The sequence below is a fragment of the Aegilops tauschii genome, chromosome 7 (genome assembly GCF_002575655.3).
Source record: "Aegilops tauschii subsp. strangulata cultivar AL8/78 chromosome 7, Aet v6.0, whole genome shotgun sequence".
Classification (NCBI taxonomy): Eukaryota; Viridiplantae; Streptophyta; class Magnoliopsida; order Poales; family Poaceae; genus Aegilops; species Aegilops tauschii.
Genome location: NC_053041.3, coordinates 238,766,933 through 238,789,357, shown reverse-complemented (window position 1 = coordinate 238,789,357; position 22,425 = coordinate 238,766,933). Strand labels below are relative to the sequence as shown.

General features: G+C 41.2%; 1 protein-coding gene across 2 annotated transcripts; it reads right to left on the bottom strand.

Annotated features, from left to right (window-relative positions):
• Positions 1-19,336: 19,336 nt before the first annotated feature.
• On the bottom strand, positions 19,337-22,041 carry LOC109787498 (large ribosomal subunit protein eL32z). 2 transcript variants are annotated; one of them, XM_020346044.3, is made up of 4 exons: positions 21,894-22,041; positions 21,698-21,789; positions 19,826-20,007; positions 19,337-19,661 (listed from the first exon to the last, which is right to left on the bottom strand). In XM_020346044.3, exons 2-4 carry the CDS (start codon positions 21,785-21,787, stop codon positions 19,532-19,534), a joined length of 402 nt encoding a protein of 133 aa, XP_020201633.1. In that variant the 5' UTR covers positions 21,788-21,789; positions 21,894-22,041; the 3' UTR covers positions 19,337-19,531. The 2 variants fall into 2 exon arrangements, with proteins under 2 accessions (XP_020201633.1, XP_020201634.1); XM_020346045.3 differs by having other exon boundaries at positions 21,698-21,794; positions 21,894-22,035.
• Positions 22,042-22,425: the final 384 nt, after the last annotated feature.

The window sequence follows — 22,425 nt, the reverse complement described above, 5'->3', positions numbered from 1 at the left end:
AGAACACGTTGTGGAAATCATGGCGGACAGGGGCGAGGAAATGCTTACAAATCTGAGGAGGCTGAAAGATGGAAGGAGATGGGTGGGGCGACTGCGGCTCCTCCAATGAAAGCTCCGGCGAGCTCCCCTTGCTGGTGCAGGCGATGGTCGAACGGTGGCGACGAGCTCGAGGCGGCGCGAGGCATTCGTAGTGCAAGGAAGAAGATGAGAGCGGGCGGGAGAGTAAAGGAAGGGTTCGCCGCATATTTTTAAAGGGGAATGAAACCCGCAGAGGCAGGCGCGAGGACCCAGGAGGCGCATTGAATATTGGCACAAAAGGGCTCCTCAATTTTCGCGCCTGACAACATAGACATATCTCTTGAAAGATTCATTATGACATCATGCCTTAAAAACAAGAAAATAGTCAAATGACATCATGGTGAGGAACATGCCAAGAATAACAAGTGTGGAAAGTTTTCTACAAGCCGACCAGAACGGTCAACCCGACAAAGAATATATGAAGAGATGAAGTGGGAATGACAAAGTCATTTTCCCCGGCTTGACAACCAAAGGTGCAATTTAGCATGGATAAATCAAAGCTAAATTGGGGGCAAATGTTGGGGATATTTCTCTGACATCTTAACCCGGTAGGAGAATTAACCCGGCCCAGAACCTGTTGGTTCGTGGGTCACTTCGTCCAGACAGGTTGATATTGAAGGCCTAGAAGAATAAAGATAAGAGCCGGCTTAACGGATGGGCCGGCTCAACATTGCCTAGTAACGAAGGACTACTTGGAGGACAAGTAGAATAAGGCACGGATTGTAATTTGACCCGGATTCTGTTGACCTCGGAGCCTCGACCTGTATAAAGGGGAGCCCCTAAGGCAGAAAAGATTAAGTTACAAGCTCTCGAGTACTAGGATAGCCAAGTTGCACCCTTGTAATCGAGATCCCAATCAGGAAGTAGGCTATTACCTCCACCGTGAGGGGCCGAACCTGGGTAAACCCGTGTCTCTCGATTTCGATCAACCCCGTTTAAGCTACTACCTAGCTGCGATGGCCTCACGACTAAGTCCTTTCACGAGGACATCTGCCGTCACAAAATCACGACGGGACTTATTGGCTTCGCCTCTCCTCCTCAGTATGAACGTGACCTCTGCTAAAGGTGCAATAGTTGGGCTCCCTCGTATGGGAGTTTGTAGCAAGCAGTAGACGTCTTACCTAAGTGAGAAACTAAGGTATTAATCCGTGGAGATAAAGTGCTTGCAATAGTTGGATGTTTTGTAACACAAATAAAATCCTCTTATGCCCCAAACAATCCTAACAAGGGTATCAATCTATTCTTCAACAGACATGTTGTCAAAGATCACATCCCCCTCCCACTACTTGGGAGCTCAGGATGATTTCACGTTCTATTTCACCACCCACTAGGGGTACTTTCCACCTTCTTCTCATAGCACTACTTCGCTATTGATCACACGGGAGTATTTAGCCTTGCAAGTTGGTCCTTCGTGATTCACACGGGATTGCACGTGTCTCATGCTACTCGAGTCAGAGCATAAGCTAGGGTGTCGCACTCAACCACTTCGCCTACCGACACAATGCATGTATTGCTCTCCCAAAAACCCGTTTTCACGGTTTAGGCTGAGGCCTGATTTAGCTTGGGCACCCCTTTATATTAATTCTGTTTTAAAACATGGGGTTTACCCCTTTTTTTCATGACTTCGAGGTTCAATCCAATCCATTTTTTCTTTCTTTTTCCTTCCCACGCTAAAAAAAGATTGAAAAGGGTAAAACTTTACCGTGCCACCATTTGCCTGAAATACTGAACAATTTTCAGAAAATGTCAACATTTTCTAAAATTCTCGAAAAGTTTAATTTGTGGGAATTTTTTTTTGAAAACAATAACATTTTCTGAAATTCTGAACAATTTTTTAAAAGTGGACATTATCCTAATATTCAAAACACTTTTTGAAAGCACGAATATTTTTTGAAATTTTGGAAAAAAGAATGAATTTCTGAACATTTTATAAAATACAAATATTTTTATAAATTTGAAAACAATAACATTTTTTAAAAATTTTGAACACTTTATGAAAAATAACTAAACTTTAAAAATATTCAAAGAAATCCTAAAAAGCTGGGAAATAAAAAAACTATGAGGAACTAGGAAAATTCGGCTTGAATCTTCTAGAAGGTTCCAAAACCGAACAAGAAAAATGTGTGTCTACCGCTAAAATGGGCCGGCCCATTTGTTTTGCGGAGCGCTCTCTTCCGGTGCGAAGCGGCGACCTCCCTTAAGGCGAATCCTATATGGCGCGTAGCAGTGGTCCTATGGGACGCATTCTGCGTCAACTAGTTGGGGTTTTGCATAGGGGAGTTCGTTCGCGGGCTGACTGGGCCGCGATGTGCAGTGTATCACGGAATTGAAAATTACAAAAAGGTAAATGCGCGCGCTTACTGGGAATCAAACCGTGGACCTACCGCTGTTGTGCGCGCGACGATAGCCAACAGGCCAATAAATGTTTTGTTCACTGGAGTCAAAAAATATTCATCTAATTCGAAAAATGTTCATGAAATTCAAAATTTATTCATCATATTCAAAACATATTCGCCATAATTTTTTAAATTTTTTATCAAATACAAAAAATGTTCATCCAGTTTTGAAAAAGTTCATCCAATTTCCAGAAAAGTGTTCTTGAATTGAGAATTTGTTCATCACGTTCGAAAAATAAAAAATATTCATCTAGTTCATAAAAATTTCATCTTATTGAAACAATGTTCGTCGAATTCAAAATGTGTTGACCGCAATTTTTAAAAATGTTCATCCATTTTTTGAAAAATTCTTCCGGTTTTTTCAGAAAATGTTCTTGGATTGAAAATTTGTTCATCAAGCTCAAATAAATGTTCATCAATTCAAAAAAGTTCATCAATATACAAATTCATGAGCATTTTTTAAAAATCATGATCATATTTTCAAATTTGTGAACATTATTCAAAGCCAGGGACATTTTTTGGCTCCACGAACCTTTTTGAAATTCACATTTTTTTGAATTTTGTAAAAATTTCAAAATCGTAAATTGTTTTAAAAGGAAAAAGAGAAAAAAAGAAACGAAATACGAGGGGGCTCCCCAGTACCGCTCATGGGTGACCCAAAAACGGGCGCACGGGGGCAGGGGTTTGCGCGCACGTCCGCTCCCTGGAACGTGCTGCGCTATATAGGAGCTCCCGCGCTCCAAGCTCGCATCACTGCTTGACAAGGCGTCGATGCTTGAGACCTCCTCATCAGCGCCTTGTGCGCGAGTAAAATCAACCAGCGCTCACGTGCTGCCTTGCGTGGGGCAGCCCATCAGCGCGGGCCAGTGGCCAGCTCGGGTCGCTTTGGTTTACTTTTTTTTCTTTGAGTTGCTCGTTGATTTCCCCATGTTGCCATTAACTAGAACCTTCAACCTGAACCATTGAACCGACGTTGGGCGTTGACATTTTTAAAAAGTTCACAAAATTAAACAATGGCTATTTCAAAAATCCAAAATTCATAAACAGTACACAAATTTGAGAAAAGTTAATGCAATTGAAAAAAGTTATTTCAAAAAAAGTTCATCAAATTGGAAAATGTTGAAAAATGTTTTAAAAAAATTCATGGATTTTGAAAACAAATCTTGGATTTGACAAAAGTTCATTAAATTTGAAAACAAGTTTACGGATTTTGCGAAAAAAGTTCACTAAAAATTTGTAACAAAACTGAAAAAAAATTCATGGATTTGGAAAAATTCACAAAAATGTTAGCCAAAGAACTAAAAAAGTCACAGATTTAAAAAACAATGAAATTTGAAAACACTTCACGCATTTAAAAATATTAAAAATAACAAGAAACAGAAAATTAAAAAAGAGTTAAAACTGAAGAAAAACCTGCCAAAGAAAAAAACAAAGTTCTTTTTAAGTGTTACAAATTGACGCAAAATAAAGATAAAAAAGACAGTACGTGAGCATTCAAGTTGTGTTCTCCAAGGTGGTTATCGTGGGTTCAGTCTAACCGCTAGGTTCAGAGCTCTAGTCTCGACGTACGGGCATTTTCTGATGTTTGAAGAAACGAAAAAATACAAACATAAAAAAAAGATTCGATGCTTGCACCTATTCACATAGGCTTCCCAAGCGTTAGAAAATCACAGGTGATGCAGTCCGCTAATGTCTGGCTTGTAGCAAGACCTAGTGTGCTCTTGCGTCATGCTCCTCTCTAAATGGACTGGCACCGGCCCAGTGCAGCTGGAGGCCACGCCCTTGTTTTTCTTTTGTTTTTTTTCCTTTTTTTTACTTTTGTTTTATACTTGGAAATATTCTAGATAAATGTATAACAAAAAACTTTACATAAAACAATAGAAAAAATGTTAACAAAGCATTTGAAAAATGTTAAATGTGTACAAAGAAAATGTTTCTCATGTGTATGATTTTTTAATAGAAAATATACAATATATGTGAAAACAGTTGATCGTGTAGTTTAAAAAAAATTAATCAAGCATTTCAAATATGTTAAATGCATATAGAAAAAATGTTGCCCATTTAATAAAAAATATCAACTTGTATGTGAAAAATGATAATCAATCATTTCAAAATGTTCAAATTTGTATAAAAATGGTGACCATGTATTCAAGATTGTTAATCTTGTATTTTAAAGAAATGTAAAAAATGTGTATAGAAAAACATTTTGACCATGTATTAAAAACAAGTTAACAAAGCGTTTAAAAAATATTAAATGTGTATAAAGAAAAAGTTTCTCATGTATACGAAAATGTATAAAAAATATACAATATGTATGGAAAAATTGATCATGTATTTCAAAAATGTTAATGAAGCATTTGAAACAATGTTACACAGGTATTTGAAAATTGCAAATTTTTATAGAATTTTTTTGACCATGTATTTAAAAATGTCAATCATATTTTTGACAATTGTTAATCAAGCATAAATTTAAAGAAAAAACGCTGACAATGTATTCAAACAAAAATTAATCCCATAGATGCAAAATGTTCATCCAGATTAAAAAAACATGTATGTGGAACATGTATTACAAAAATGTTCTTGACATATACGGAAATTTTATAACGAAAACGAAAAGAAACAAAGAAAAAATAAAAAACGGAAAAATTAACATAAGAAATCAAAGAAAAGAGGGGGGAAAAGAAAATTGAAGAAACAAGTGCAAAAAAAATGGCAAGCCACGAAAACCTATAAAGAAGCAAAGAAAAAGAAAATATGTTGAAAATAAAAACTTAAACAAAAAAATAAGCAAATAAGAAAGAAAAGAAAAACTGATAGAACCATGAAAGAAACAAAAGAGACATCGAAGAAAGCGCAAGAGAAATAAAAAAAACGCAGTAAAACAAAGAAAAAATGTAAACCAAACAAAAACAAAAGAAAACAAGAAAAACACGAAAAAAAAAATTGAGCACATAAAAAATTAAGCATGAGTCGAAGGAAAATGAAAAATGATGAAAACCTACAAAAGAACTTAATAAAACAAAGAAACCCAACATATAACAATGGAAAATAAAAACTGGGCAAAAACAAAAGAAATCCAAGAAAACCGGAGAAAAATGGTCCAAAAAGAAAAGGAAACAAAGAAAAAGAAAAAAACCTAGAAAATAAACAAAAAACGGAAGAAAGAAAGAAAATAAAAACACTGAAGACCGAGAAAAAACTAAAAAAACGGTTGAAAGCCTGATAGAAAAAATAAAGATAACCGGTGAAGAATGAAAAGAAAACCGATGTAAAAAAAAAAAAAAACCACGAAGACATTTTGACGCACATTGTTCATGGCGAAGCGCCGCATCGCTCGCAATGGGCCAGCCCATTATAAAAAATCTATGCCGCCGGTTTTGTGAACCTTCTAGAAGGTTCCCTGAACCGTTTTTATCTTTTTGACCGGTTTTCCTGTTTCTTCTTGGGTTTTTGTGTTTTTTGTTTTTCTTTTTTTTCTATTTCTTCTTCTTCTTTCTTAATTTTGTTTTTTTTTTCTTATTGTTTTTTCGCTTTTACATTTATTTTATTTTTCAAGTTTATTTTTTTAAAGATCAGCTTTCCAAAAAATGTTCCTATTTTAAAAAAAGTTCAAAATTTCAAAAAATGTCGTGTTTTAAAATTTTGTTCATAAATTCACAAAATATTCTTGTTTTAAAAAATTGCTTGCATTTTTCAGAAATACCGAAAATTGTTTGCATTTTTCAAAAATTGTTCTCGAATTAAAAAAAATCTTGTTTTACAAAAAATGTTTGAATGTTTTCTTTTCAAGTTTTTGGCAATGTCAAAAATGTTCCTGTTTTTAAAAATTGTTCACAAATTTTAAAAATTGTTCGCGTTTTCATTTTTTCCAGGAGTTTCAGAAAATGTTCAAAAGTTTCTTTAAATTCATGTTTTCAAATTATGTTCAGAAATTTTCTAATATGTTTGCGTTTCCCAATTTTTTTTGTAATTTGGAAAAGTGTTCCCGTTTCGAAAAATTGTTCATGATTTTCAAAAAATGTTCCTTTTTTCAAAAATGTTATAGTTTTTCAAAATATTTATCACAATTTTGGAAAGTGTTTGCGTCTCACGGAACATTCCGTTTTTCGGAAAAAATATCATTCAAAATTCCTAAACTAATTCTGTTCTTTATGGTTGTTGCTCCGACACGGTCAGATGCGGTTACCAGTTCAACTGGTAGGTAGCATTGGATCGCGTGTTCGAATCCGCCGGTGTGCAATTTTTCTTTTTGAGCTGCAGTTCGCGTCGCTATCTTCATGGGCCGGCCCAGTCGAAGACATGCTGTTCGAATCCTCAGCAACGTCACATAGGAGGGGAGGGTGAACCCTATTTGACGCTCGTTAGCGTCAGAACCACGTGCTTTCGCTGAAGGCGAGCCTCCTGTTTGGCCGGCCCACGTACGGGATTGGCGTTTGCCGTTTGATTCGTTCGCTATTGCTTCCTTCTCTATTCCTTGCGGGTTTTTTTTCGTTTTTCTTCTATGGTTTTTGTATCCAGTTTTTTCACTGTTTTTTCCGGTTTTCAGCTGTTTTGTTCCGGTTTTTTATTTTTCTCTCTCTTTTGGTTCCTTTCTCCTTTTATTTTTTCTTTTATGTTTCCTTTTTTATTTTCTGTTTCTGTTTTTCTTCTCTTTATTGTGTAATATATACAAGTCCACCGTGTATTACCAAAATCTTCATCGTATTAAGAAAATGTTCATCATATATTATGAAAGTAGTTCACATTTGAATTTATAAAAATCTTCATCATGTATTACAAAAATGTTCATCGTATATTATGAAATTGTTCACCGTATATTAAAAAATGTTCATTGTGTATTTAAAATTTGTTCATCGTACATTAAACATTTGTTCAACGCATACTACAAAATGTTCATTGTGTATTTAAAATTTGTTCATCGTGCATTAAACAATTGTTCAACGCATACTACAAAATGTTCATTTGTGTGTTTGAAATTTGTTCAGTGTTTGCTTACAAAAATGGTTCACTATATTTTAAATTTTGTTCAACGTATATTATACAAAAAATGGACAAAAATGATTTGCCGCTGTCTACTTATAGACTTGCGCGGCGCTAAAACCATGGTAGGTCGCTACCTTGGCTGGCTACGCACGCAACAATCCACCAGGAGGTCGGGAGTTCGATCCGGGCGTGCTCTTCTTTTTTTCCGCTCGACGCGCGATAATTAGGCCGGCCCGTTTCGCATCGCTTCAGCGAAGCCGCGACGAGCGGACGCAAACGGGCGGTGTATAGGACCTCCCGGAGGGGAGCCCCTGTTCGACGCTCGCAACTTGACGCAACGAGCGTCCGTTAGGATTTTCCACATAGGAGGTCTCACGCATGTGGGTGCCACACAGCAGAGGCCACACCTTTATGCAATGCAAATGGGCCAGCCCACTCTGGCACAAATGTGGTCTTTTTTTTCCTCTAAGATGTTATACTCGATTTTTTCTGCAAAATTTTAAAACCTATTTAAAAATAGAAAATATATATCTAAAACTTATTTTGTGTTAGTTTAAAAAGTTTGGTGCATATTAAAATATGTTTATCATATATTAAAAGTTCACCATATATTAGATTTTTTGGTGTGTATTAAATAAAGTTTAGTCTCTACCAAAAATCACTATATTTAAAAAAATCATTTTATATTACATAAATATTCACTATATATTTTTCATGGACATTTTATATTACACAATGTCCATTGTATATTACGGAAATATTCAATGTGTATTTATAATATATTTAACATATATTACAAGAAAGTCACTGTATTAAAAAGTGTACACCGTATATTGAAAAAATTCACCATACATTAATAAAAATAAAAGGATCTAAAACCATTTAAAAAGCCACAAAAAAGCATGAAAAGAACCAAAATGCCCAAAAAGAAAAACAAATGAAAACAAAACAAAACAGCAAACTGGGCTGGCCAACCTACGGGCAAAGCCACGCCTATTTGCCCCTCGGGTGGTATACAGGATCTGCCGTTGGACATTTTTATTTTAGAGAAAAGATGCAGTCGAGCCCGAGTAGGGCGCTAGCCTAGTCCGACTTTGAATTAACAATGCCATCAATCGGCCAGGATACAACTGCAACATACAACAAAGATTAAGAACAGCAAGCAGCCAGATACAGAGGCGCTGGAAAGCAGCTTACAAAGCCTCGAACACTTCACACAGGAAAGATCTTACAATGAAATGCAAAGATGAAGAAGTCGAGGTCCTCCTACATGACTAAACAGGGACAGAAGCAAAACCGGCTCTGTAGAGGGAGTGAAGATGCACCTACAGGACATGTCATATATTAGATTTTTTTGGTGTGTATTAAATAAAGTTTAGTGTCTACCAAAATCACTATATTTAAAAAAAATCATTTTATATTACATAAATATTCACTATATATTTTTCATGGACATTTTATATTACACAATGTCCAGGGTATATTACGAAAATATTCAATGTGTATTTATAATATATTCAACATATATTACAAGAAAGTTCACTATATTAAAAAGTGTACACCGTATATGAAAAAATTCACCATACATTAATAATAATAAAAGGGTATAAAACCATTTAAAAAGCCACAAAAAGCATGAAAAGAACCAAAATACCCAAAAAGAAAAACAAATGAAAACAAAACAAAACAGCAAACTGGGCTGGCCAACCTACGGGCAAAGCCACGCCTATTTGCCCCTCGAGTGGTATACAGGATCTGCCGTTGGACATTTTTATTTTAGAGAAAAGATGCAGTCGAGCCCAAGTAGGGCGCTAGCCTAGTCCGACTTTGAATTAACAATGCCATCAATCGACCAGGATACAACTGCAACATACAACAAAGATCAAGAACAAGATACAGAGACACTGGAAAGCAGCTTACAACGCCTCGAACACTTCACACAGGAAGGATCTTACAATGAAATGCAAAGATGAAGAAGTCGAGGTCCTCCTACACGACTAAACAGGGACAAAAGCAAAAGCGGCTCTGTAGAGGGAGTGAAGATGCACCTACAGGACATGCCATATATTAGATTTTTTTGGTGTGTATTAAATAAAGTTTAGTGTCTACCAAAAATCACTATATTTAAAAAAATCATTTTATATTACATAAATATTCACTATATATTTTTCATGGACATTTTATATTACACAATGTCCATGGTATATTACGGAAATATTCAATGTGTATTCATAATATATTCAACATATATTACAAGAAATTTCACTGTATTGAAAAGTGTACACCGTATATGTGTAGCGATCCGACCTCAGACGGTCAAATCTCTGTGCATAAGTGTCATCCCTGGATCGATAATGCTGACACACACAATACTCGAATGGATTTATAACAGAGTAGCAATCACACACTTATTACATCTATAGTCTCAAGAGAGAACTTGTTACAATAAATATGGCTTAAGGCCATCTAAATAAGATAACAGCAGAAGGCTTGGTAGATAAAGTGAGTCCATCAACTCTAACGGCATAGCTGAGTGCACAACAATGACCTAGCGCACCTTACTCTTCGTTTGAAAAGTCTGCAACACGATATGTTGCAGCCCGAAATGGGTCAACACATGGAATATGCTGGCAATATAAGACAGTAGAGCAATGAACAAGATAAATGCTATCACTACATGCATATATGGCTGGTGGAGGCTCTATGGTTATAATGTTTTGCGAAAAGCCAATTTTTCCCTACAACAAAGAAATATATTTCATTTAACTATCATGGTAGTTGAAACATTGAGAATGGTACCCCCATCTCAATCCCAATTAAAAAGTAGTTAACAACCCAACAAATTAATTTAGAGTGATGAGATCAACATGACAATTCAAGAACCAGATACTCAAGATGTTCATAATCGGGGACACGGCTAACCATGATTAGTTTGTACACTCTGCAGAGGTTTGCGCACTTTTCCCCACAAGACTCGATCCCCCCCGTTGGATTTCTCGCACTACATGGTGTTTGAGAAACGGATGACCGAGACACAGTCTTTCAGAAGCACTAACTCTTTACTCTGGGTAGATAGTTACACCTACTTTCCCCTACATCTGCTAGCCTATCACTGAAAGAGGTCATGAAACATACTCAACTATGTTAGAGCCCATAATACCTTGTGGCTGCACACGGAAGTTTCTAGCATGAATAATCTTATGATCCCTTTGAGCCTGGGTGGCGAACCAAAAAGGACAGCACTGGTATATCCCCAGGTGCCCGCAACCAATCCACCCAGATGTGTGTTTAGGTAGCCACCTTAAGTTAACCATTAATTAACAATCTCACATCTGTCATGGATACACTCAAACCCAAACCACGTCTACGAGCATAGCATAGCAGTATAAGCATCACATAGAAGTAACTCCCCAGGGTTTGATAATAAAACAGGTAATAGGCTCTACATCATCATCTACTTCCCAATTCCCACAAGTTAATTACATCCTAATCATGTAGTGTTTGAGGATTGTAACTAATGCATAAAAACTGGGTAATAAAGGGGTATGATCAATGTGTTACTTGCCTTGCTGACGATCCGCAAACCCTAGAGACTCGTAGTAGCACGCTTCGCACTCCGAAAATTCTATCGCAAACAAACAATAGCATACATAAGCACTCAAGCATAGATGCAAGGGTAAAATTCAAATAAGAAGATCAAATCTGAAATTCCAACTGAAGAGATTCGATTTGCAAAAAAAATCGGTCAAATCGGAGCTACGGAACTGAAACTACGATCAAAAAAACTTCGAATTCAAATCTGCTTGAAACCAAATTTTAAATTGTCAAAATCATGTTCAAGTTGATGAAACAGAAAGAAGGGTTCGAGAAGAAGGTTTTGGCGTTGGTTTCACTGGATTTGGACAAACGGTTAAGAAACGGCGATGGTTTGAAGATCACGGGCTAATCTGCGATAAAAATAATCGTGGATAGGTCCCTGGCCGAAAATAAAATAAGAAAGAAAAGACTAACAAACGAACGTTCGCTGTCTGAACCTAATCGGCAAACAACGTTTCTTAAAACGAACGAACGGACGAACGTCCGCTAAATAAAATAAACCGACGAAAAACCAATCTAAGAAAATAAACCGGAAAACTAAAAAACCGGGGTTTAACCGACAAAAAACCGGCCGGTCAACACGGGGTCAACGGCGGCGGCTTCGGCGAGATCCGCGGCGGCGGCGACGCCAGTTGACGGTATCGGGCGGCTGCGGGGTGGCGGTGGGTGGCTGCGGCGGCGGCGGTGCGGCGCGGGACAGCGGCGCAGGCTGCAGCGGCGGGCGACGGTGCGGCGACTGTGGCGGCGGGGCTGCGGGCTCGGGGTGGGGTGGAGGCGGCGGGGCGGCGGCGCCTTTTAAAGGCCCGAGAGGGGGGCGACGTCCGGCAGGGGGCGACGTGGGGAGTCCGGCTCGGACTGCCTCGGCGGCGTGCGGCGGCGGGATTCCTCCCGCTCGGGAGGAAGGCGTCGGGAAGGTGGGCTGCGACCCGGCTGGGTTAGGCCTTCGGCCCAGTCGGGCGAAGAGTTTTTCTAATAAGATTCCGCCGAGAAAAATCCTAATAAATTATAAGAAAATTTCTAAAAATACCAGAAACAATTTGCACCATCTAAATAGAATATTTAGAACTTAGTGAACATTTTCTTGGCCTAAAATGCAATTTTTGAAAAATGCATATTTTCCTAATTCAAATAAAAAATAGCAATAAAATCCAAATAAAATTATTTATTTGATTTTAACATTTTTCCTCCAAAATTTCATTTATTTTTGGAGAAGTCATATTATCTCCTCTCTTTTATTTTTATTATGAAATAATTTTGGAGAGAAAAATAATTAAAACCAAAACGATCCTCGTTTCAATATTTGAGAAAAATCAAATATGAAAACAATAAAATCCCAACTCTCTCCGTGGGTCCTTGAGTTGCTTAGGATTTTTTAGGATCATTAAACTAAAATGCAAATAAAATATGATATGCATATGATGTCCTAGGTATAACATTCCAAATTGAAAATTTGGGATGTTACATATGAAAAAAAATCACCATACATTAAAAAAATAAAAGGATATAAAACCATTTAAAAAGCCAAAAAAAGCATGAAAAGAACCAAAATACCCAAAAAGAAAAACAAATGAAAAGAAAACAAAACAGCAAACTGGGCTGGCCAACCTACGGGGAAAGCCACGCCTATTTTGTTGGGGAACGTAGTAATTTCAAAAAAAAATCCTACGCACACGCAAGATCATGGTGATGCATAGCAACGAGAGGGGAGAGTGTTGTCCATGTACCCTCGTAGACCGAAAGAGGAAGCGTTATGACAACGCGGTTGATGTAGTCGTACGTCTTCACGATCGACCGATCCTAGTACCGAATGTACGGCACCTCCGCGATCTGCACACGTTCAGCTCGGCGACGTCCCACGAACTCACGATTCGGTAGAGCTTCGAGGAAGAGCTTCGTCAGCATGACGGTGTGATGACGGTGATGATGAAGCTACCGACGCAGGGCTTCGCCTAAGCACCGCTACGATATGACCGAGGTGGATTATGGTGGAGGGGGGCACCGCACACGACTAAGAGATCAATGATCAACTTGTGTGTCTATGGGGTGCCCCCTTCCCCCATATATAAAGGAGTGGAGGAGGGGGAGGAGGCAGGCCTCCTAGGCGCGCCCCAAGGGGAGTCCTACTCCCATCGGGAGTAGGATTCCACCCCTTCCAAGAGTAGGAGTAGGAGGGAAGGAAGGAGGAGAGAGGGGGAATGAAAAGGGGGGCGCCCCCCCTTTCCTTGTCCAATTCGGACTAGAGGGGGAGGGGCGCGCGGCCTGCCCTGGCCGCCCCTTCCTCTCTCCACCAAGGCCCATGAGGCCCATTACACTCTGCGGGGGGTTCCGGTAACCCCCCGGTACTCCGGTATTTGTCCAAACTCACTCGGAACCCTTCTGAAGTCCAAACATAGTCATCCAATATATCGATCTTTATGTCTCGACCATTTCGAGACTCCTCGTCATGTCCGTGATCATATCCAGGACTCCGAACTACCTTCGGTACATCAAAACACATAAACTCATATTACCGATCGTCACCGAACGTTAAGCGTGCGGACCCTACGGGTTCGAGAACTATGTAGACATGACCGAGACACGTCTCCGGTCAATAACCAATAGCGGAACCTGGATGCTCATATTGGCTCCCACATATTCCACGAAGATCTTTATCGGTCAAACCGCATAACAACATACATTGTTCCCTTTGTCATCGGTATGTTACTTGCCCGAGATTCGATCGTCGGTATCTCAATACCTAGTTCAATCTCATTACTGGCAAGTCTATTTACTCATTCCGTAATGCATCATCCCGCAACTAACTCATTAGTTACATTGCGTGCAAGGCTTATAGTGATGTGCATTACCGAGAGGGCCCAGAGATACCTCTCCGACAATCGGAGTGACAAATCCTAATCTTGATCTATGCCAACTCAACAAGTGCCATCGGAGACACCTGTAGAGCACCTTTATAATCACCCAGTTACGTTGTGACGTTTGGTAGCACACAAAGTGTTCCTCCGGTATTCGAGAGTTGCATAATCTCATAGTCATAGGAACATGTATAAGTCATGAAGAAAGCAATAGCAATATACTAAACGTTCAAATGCTAAGCTAACGGAATGGGTCAAGTCAATCACATCATTCTCTAATGATGTGATCCCGTTAATCAAATGACAACTCATGTCTATGGTTAGGAAACATAACCATCTTTGATTCAACGAGCTAGTCAAGTAGAGGCATACTAGTGACACTCTGTTTGTTTATGTATTCACGCATGTACTAAGTTTTCGGTTAATACAATTCTACCATGAATAATAAACATTTATCATGATATAAGGAAATATAAATCACAACTTTATTATTGCCTCTAGGTCATATTTCCTTCATATTTGCCCCTCGGGTGGTATACAGGATCTGTCGTTGGAGATTTTTATTTTAGAGAAAAGATGCAGTCGAGCCCGAGTAGGGCGCTAGCCTAGTCCGACTTTGAAGTAACAAAGCCATCAATCGGCCAGGATACAGCTGCAACATACAACAAAGATCAAGAAGGCAAGCGGCAAGATACAGAGGCACTGGAAAGCAGCTTACAAAGCCTCGAACACTTCACGCATGAAGGATCTTACAATGAAATGCAAAGATGAAGAAGTCGAGGTCCTCCTACACGACTAAACAGGGACAGAAGCAAAACCGGCTCTATAGAGGGAGTGAATATGCACCTATAGGACATGCCATCACCAAACACTAAGGGCCTCGGCAAGGCACAACCATCCAGCTCCGTCTCCGAAGGAGGCCACAACCTCCTCGCCTGGATAGCAAGGCGCCGCACCGTCGAAGAACGAAAAGTTCCCATGAATGGATGGAAGCCGCCGAAACGTCCGAAGGTGCGGCTCAGAACACACCAACTGTGCCGACGAGGTTCTACCAGAGCAAGGCCAAGAAAACAGCCCATGGCCAGTACACGCCGGAAGAAAAGCACATGCTTGGACGAGGAAGGGCATGCCACCAGCAGATGTCAACGACCCCACACAGTGCCCACCACCACTCAACCCTCAAGGCGACGCCTTCGGGAAGGTCGTGGCGTTAAGGCGCCGCCGCTGCCCACCGGAGTTAGGGTTTTCACCGGAGAGGCAGAGAGGAGGGGAGTGGAGGAGTAGACCTTGACTGACGTCTCCAGGAAGAAAAAGCGGCGCCCTTGGGCGTCGTCGTCGGCGCGGCCGACCAGAGCCGACATAGGGGTTTCCCCCAATCTGGATCTCCTCCACCAGCTTCGCCTGAAGCCAGGGACCTGACAAGGCATGCCAGCGCCGCCAGGAACCTGCAGGAGAGAAGCACACTGGGACGGGGCAGAGGACAGCGGCCAAATCTGGCACCACCGGCCGGCAGGGCAGGCGTGCCAGGCCCTAGTCCACCGGAGGTCCGTCAGCCGCCCGACCAGATCGCTGGCACCAGGCCAGCCCCGCCGCTTGCCGTAGAGCAGAGGGGCCTCGCCGGAGGGGCCACCGCCCCAGATCCAACGCCCTCCAGTGCAAACCAGAGCAACAAAGGTCCCGCTGTCGCAGTCCCCGGCTACGCCACGGGCTTGCCCGACGCCAGCCTCATGCGGCGACGAGGATGGGAGGGGGGAGAAGGGGCTACGCCGGTGGGAGGTGGGTCGCCCCCGAGTCGCCCGAGAGGGGCGGCGCTGGGGGAGGGGAAAGGGGGTCTCAGGGGGAAGGAGGATTGCGTTAGAGCATCTCCAATACTTCGTGTATTCATAAAATAGGACCATTTAAGCAAAGTTGGGCCCAAAAAAGCTCTCCACCAGTTTCTATAAATGTGCAAAAAAGTTACGGGATCCTGTAAGTTCTCTTAAACTTTCCCTCCATCTATGAGAAGATGACCCTTCTTGTAAAAATATCATGTCAGTTAACCGCAAGTGGAGTCTCTCGCGCCGCCAAGCCACCCGCCCACCTGCTTGCCGCCATCGGCCACCGCCATCCACGGTTAGGTAGTCTTTTACATGAGGTATTGGAGACCCTCTTAGTACCTCTAAGCGTCTTCATGAGCGCCTAGCATTGAAAGGGCTTAACCGGTGGTCTTCGATCGGGCGCACCAGGTGAACGAGTAACCGTTGAAGGCGTGGATGGTGACGCTACAACAGAAGGTAGAATGACACAAAAGTTCATTGCATATGCTGATAAAAATAAAGTATAAATTGTACATCAAATGAAATCTAGAAGAAAGAAGAGGAGAGGAAATTATACAAGCAATCAACTATTGGGGCCAAATTTGCATAGAACACTTACACTTTGGTTTGTTGCATAAAACACCACATATTGATGTAGTTTTTTTCCGAAAATATCAAATCTACTATAAAGATTCACCGAAACTACAAAGCACCCCAAACATACTAAAAATTACATCGATGTCCATGGACAACCGAATGACCATTGCCGCCGCCAGAACGAGCCGCCGACGCGTTGCTGTCGCCGCTCCCGTACCGCAGCCAGCCTGACCTTGTCGATGACAGCCGGGAAGTCTTTGTGCACGTGCCCCTAAGGACTAGCATTCGGGAGCCGTAGCTGTCCCCATTGAATCCTTGAATCGATCTGAAGAACCTGACACCAAATCTCGCCGTTGCGTATGCACGACAAGAAACCCTAACCTCGCCGCTTCGAGGAGCTGGCAGGAATCTACGCCAAAGTTTCGTCTAATCTGTCCCGACGAACAAACTTGAGGAGGATCAGAGCGCGGAAGACTGGCTCGAAGAAAAAGCGCCGCCATCCGTCTGAGCGCCGCCCTTGCGAGAACCAAAACCCTGTCTATCTAAGCCGAGGCACGAGGAATACCCTCCCCGCCACCGGCCGCCAGAGCGGCAGGTGGAGGGGAGGTGAATCCACAGGCTCGCCGGCGAAGATCAAAGGGAGGAAGGCTTTCTCTAGTCGCCTTGCGAGAGGGGAAAGAAAAGGTTACACACATATTGATGTAGTTGTAGGTAGCTCTAATCCACCATTTGATCATGTTGACATGATTTGTAATAGGTGGGTCTTGTTTGTATGTGCACACATGGCCAAAAAACATGCCACATCAGTCAGCTCTGGCTAACTAAAACTTCCAATATCTCTCTAAACTATGGTCAGACTGAGTCAATTTTTCCGAATCAATACTTGGTATATATATGTTTCTTTAAAAAAATCCTACTCTTTGAAAATATTGAAATTTGAAAAAGAAACAATTGAGTCAACAAATCACTGATATCTCCAAAAACTTGTGGTCCAAATAAGTTAAAAAGTTCTCAAAGCACAGGGTATATATACTTTTTTATTTTTTAAATATTAAATTTTACCAAAAATCGTAATGACCAACTAAAACTCTACGAAATACATCGCAAAAAAAACTCTATGAAATATTGGCACTTTTAATTGGACATGACCATATTTTCAATTTTTTTTGCCATCATGTGCACTTGGAAACAAGTCCTACTCACCTCGGCGTCTCAATGAAAAAAGCAAGGCGCACTACAGCTTCAGGCTCGAGCTCAGTGGCGGATCACAGGAGTCTTATGCAGTTGTGGGCAGCGGATGTGCCAAACAAGGTGAAGATCCACTCCTGGAGGATGATTTCCAACGGGCTGGCTGTAGGAATGGAACTCCAACGCAGACGCATCAAACAGGGAGTATTTTGTGTAGCCTGTGGGCGTGAGGAATCGCTGGTCCATCGCTTCTGGCTCTGCCCCCACTCGGCTCTCTTCTGGGAGATCCCGCGACAGGAGATTGGAGCGCCACTGAGAGGACCGCCGAAGGAAATGGAAACAACTCAAAGTGTGCGAGCTTGGATCCTCGATATGCTCGAGGAGCGCTCAGCGGAGGAAAGAGAGCTGATGATGGTCGCCTGGTATGAGCTATGGTTAGCTAGGAACAATGCCAGAGAGACAAAGAAGATTGAGGAGCCGGCGACAATCACCAACAGAGTGGTGTACCTCAGGGACGAATGGAAATCTGTCCATGAGAAGGCCCCACAACAACCAAAGCAGCGAAATCTGCAACCTTGGAAGAAGCCGGATGTGGGATGGGTGAAAGCGAATGCGGATGGAGCGATGGCAAAGAGAAAAGGATCGGGAGCGGGAGGTGTAGTCCTTAGGGACTGCCATGGGGAGTTCTTGGCAGGAGCTTGCCATTTTTTTCCAGCTGTCACGGATCCTGAAGTGGCGGAGTTGCAGGCGTGCCGCCGGGCCATTTTGCTAGCTCAAGAACTAAACGTACAGAAACTCATCCTAGAGACGGACTCCAAGGAAGCTGTCCGGAAGCTGCTCGACGTCAACAAAGATTTCTCTCACACTGGGCACCTAGTTCAGCAGATCAAAACTTTGCTTCGAGATATCCAAGAGCACCGTGTGGTATGGGTGCGTAGGAGTGCAAATAAAATAGCACATGTCCTAGCTAGGGAAGGTTGCTGTAAGTCTCTTTGTAAAACCTGGCTTCATGTACCCCCGGAGTGTGTTCGATCCGAGGTTGCAGAAGAGATGAACTATGAATAATAAAGCAACTAATTTCCCCTCAAAAAAAAAAAGGAATCATGTCAACATAGTGAAATGATGGATTAGAGATAATTACAACATGCTACAACGATAGATGGTGTTTTGTGCAAAATCAACCATCGATTGCATTCGAGCAATTCCCTCAGGAAGAGGAAGATAAATCTGACTAAAAATGATAGGAATCGGATAACGATTGAACGCACATGGCAAATCAATAGTTTTCTATGATAAATTTAATGACGCAAAGATGACAACTTTAATAGGCGAGCATGCCTATTTGTTTTTTTTGACAGAAAATGGTCGCGTGTGTCAACTAACTTGTCATTTTTGCATCACCAGAATTGCCCTCGTTTTATTTCCTTTAGAAAAGGAAGATAGATCTGACTAAAAATAATAGGAACGTGCGCATGGCAAATTGAACGTTTTCTATGGCAAGTTCAGTGTAAGGATGTCAACTTTAGTAGGCAAGCATGTCAACTTCGTGCTTCAATTTATTTTTTGACAGTAAATGGCCATGTGTGTCAACTAACTTGCCATTCCTGCATCAAACATTCAATTTGCCATGTGCTCGTACGTTACGTACTTATCATTTCCGAAATGATATCGGCAAGGAGAAAGACGACTCTGATTCGGATCAAACATTAGAACCTGTTAGGGCATCTTTAATTGACAACGTTCGGATCAAAAGAACGTTTGCTCTGGAAAGCAGGACCACGTACTGAACATGGATCATTAGCCAGATACATTTTTTTAAACAAAAGGACTTGGCAGAGTAACAAGACGATCAGCATGCTGTCTTCAAGAGACAAAGCAGGTTTCTGATTGAGAGGTTGATACCATTAACAAAATTTCAGCCTGTCACTCGTTACTGATAATAACAGCATGTTCATATCATAAAACTAACAGATGAGTAGACAGGCTCCCAGAGCAAACAGTTTCCAACAAGCAAAACAGCCATAACAACAGTGCGAAAAACATTTCACTCGTCCTCCTGGCTCCGAAGCCTAGCAAGCTTGTTTGTGACAACAATATCCAGCTGCGCAGCACGCTCCACAATGTCCTTTCGCTTCTTGGTAGAGACATTGTGGGCGATCTCAGCACAGTATGTCCTGTTGGCAATAAAAGCGATGCAATAGTTAATCAGAAAATAAAGAATGTCGATACCAATCAGCACAATTCAGAATCAGAAGAGTGAAGAACCATCTAACTTGACAATATTAGGTTCTTGACACCAATCATCACCTAATATTGACGGTGTGACTGTGTAAGTTACCTGTTGTGCATCATAAGCAGCTCCAGCTCGGAGACATTGTGGACAACAAACTTCTTGAACTTGTTCGGCAGGTAATGCCTGGTCTTCTTGTCAGAACCATAGCCAATGTTGGGCATCAAAGTACATCCCTTGAACTTTCTCCTGACACGGGAATCAATACCCTTTGGCCTGCGCCAGCTGGTCTGTAGATATAGAGACGTGAAATTTTTCGGTTTAAGCAAAAGATAAGCAGTTAAGCACAAATGTCACTAAGAAAAACATGCCAAGAAGACACAGAACTTGAGCATATAATAAAGACCAAAAAAGCTTAGCATATGCTGCTTCTTATGTGTTGTCTAAAGCACGATGCCAGTCAGGAATAAGCTACAACTACAAGAAGCTATACATTCAATTTTTAAGGTTTTCATTCCAAATTATAAGATGTTCTAAATTTTTTTCTGAATCGGATGTATGTAGACATATTTCGGGGGTCGTTCGTCACCCCTGGGTGAGGAATAGTTATTCTACACCCCCCCCCCCCCTCTTATTACATCACTACACTTTTTATGTCCCGTAAATTTTGTCCTACATCAGAAGTGAAAAGAGAAGGTAAGAAAATGTATGTCAATCAAAAAGATATTTTACATGACGTAAAATTACGAACGTAAAAACATAGTATAAAGTGTACATATAAATGTAAATTTTGTGTTTTATGATTCATATCTTACTTTTCTTATACCCTTTTTTGTGTGGTGAATCAATATGAACATAATTATTCGTATGCCAAACATAAACTTTAAACATAACAACTTTAAAAAAAACTTGGGCGTAAAATAACTTATTCTACACGTTTTGGTGTGTTTGTTCACACATTAGTCCGTATGTAGTCCATGCTGAAATATCTAAAACATCTTATAATTCAGAACGGAGGGAGTATGTTTTGAAAAAGAGCACTCCATACAACGGATTTTTTAAGATGTTGTGTAGCAATACAAATGCTACATCTTGAAACATCATTTCTTTGGCAGGTGCACTTACTACCACAGATTCATTGAACACAAAAAAATATACGAGAAGTTAAATTCAGAAGAGAAATATGGACTACAGCCACCAATTAAATATAAGAGAGAGAAAATCGTTTGCTGGAAGGATCAGACAGAAGGCACTAATCATGCGGAAGACAAGATTTTCTTCAGCAACCAGTGGTTAACAAGTGTTGGGAGAAATCTAGGCAAGCACTCTTACTCAGAATGAAGCCACGCCTTTAATATCCAACCCACTTCATGAAAATCATGAAGTTATTGTTGTAGAAGAGTTTGCGACGGCCACAGTGCTATACTTATGCAAGGGCTAGTGTGCTCTCTTACTTCATCCCAATGCTCACTGAAGAAAATGTTCTCTTCCTCAGACCTTTTACTAAGACATCATTTCCTTCCTTTCAAACCGCAAGATAGAAACAGTGAACCGAAACATCAGCAACGCTCAAAATTTGGCATCACCTTTGCACAAAGTGTTTAAATGGTGTTTCAAGTAAAAATAAGCAAGGTTGATTGAACATGCAATCATTAGTTTCCTTCAAATTAACTAAAGATCCCAGTACAAAAGAAACAACACCACAGTTCTACAGGCTATGTCCGGCTTCCACTTATCTACCATTTCAAAGTACCATTGTGCTATTCAAGGTTAACGATAAATTAGGAATACACCGCAACTACAACGACCAACAACAGTAACGCTTAGAATTTAGCATCAGAAACTACTCCGAAAGGCTAACCTGCTACACCGGCGCACAGCAATCGCCATCTAGAGCCGGAACAGATCATCTGAACTAAGCAACCGAAACCCGTGGCGCCTACGAATTCCACTGGGTAAAAGTTTGGTATAAGTAGTTACCTTGAGGCCGATGTAGCGGTCGCTATGGGCCCTCTTGAAGTGCTTGACCCGCTTCTTCACGATCTTCCTCGTCAGAAGCGGCACCGCCATCTCTGATCTGCCGGGCAAAACCAACAGAAGGAGTTTGAATCAGATGGAGAAAATGGGATAGCAAGAGGACAGGGTGAGAGTTCTGCTACGGACTGCTTGCCGGTACCTGAGAAAGCTGACGACCCTAACTCTAACACGAAGCGAGGAGGAAGAAGAACGGCGGCGGCGGCAGGGTTCTATTTGCAAGCCGGCGCGGTGTTTATGCCTTCCGCGAACCCTAGGTATGTGGGCTATGATGGGCCACTGCCGACTAGCCCACTACGAGAAAGATGCACTCTTGTTTTTTCGACAAAGCGTGCACTTTATTAGAGAGAGCTCCTGTATGACGCCCGCGAGCGTCAAGCTGTTGAGACTTCGCTGAACAGAACCGGGAACGGGCCGGCCCAGTTGGAGATAGAGATTTCCAGGCGCGTAAGAAATACTAACCAGGAAACTGTTGGGCGAGCGAGAGAGCTCGAACTCAAGATCGCAGGCTACTGTATAGCTCTTCCAAACCAATAGACCTTACATGTTCTAGTGCCAGATTTGCGGCGCCCGGCTTTAAGAATCAATTTACAACAGCAGATCCGTTTCTTTTTTCAACATTTCTTCGGAAAAATGAACAATTTTTCTTATCTTTTTAATAACGTTTTAAATCA

Coding starts and splice junctions, on each gene's coding strand:
- LOC109787498 (XM_020346044.3), bottom strand. CDS start 21,787: ATGGCGGTGCCGCTTCTGACGAGGAAGATCGTGAAGAAGCGGGTCAAG. Junction 20,008..21,697: donor ACCGCTACATCGGCCTCAAG/GTAACTACTTAT, acceptor CTATATCTACAG/ACCAGCTGGCGCAGGCCAAA. Junction 19,662..19,825: donor CTGCTTATGATGCACAACAG/GTAACTTACACA, acceptor TATTGCCAACAG/GACATACTGTGCTGAGATCG.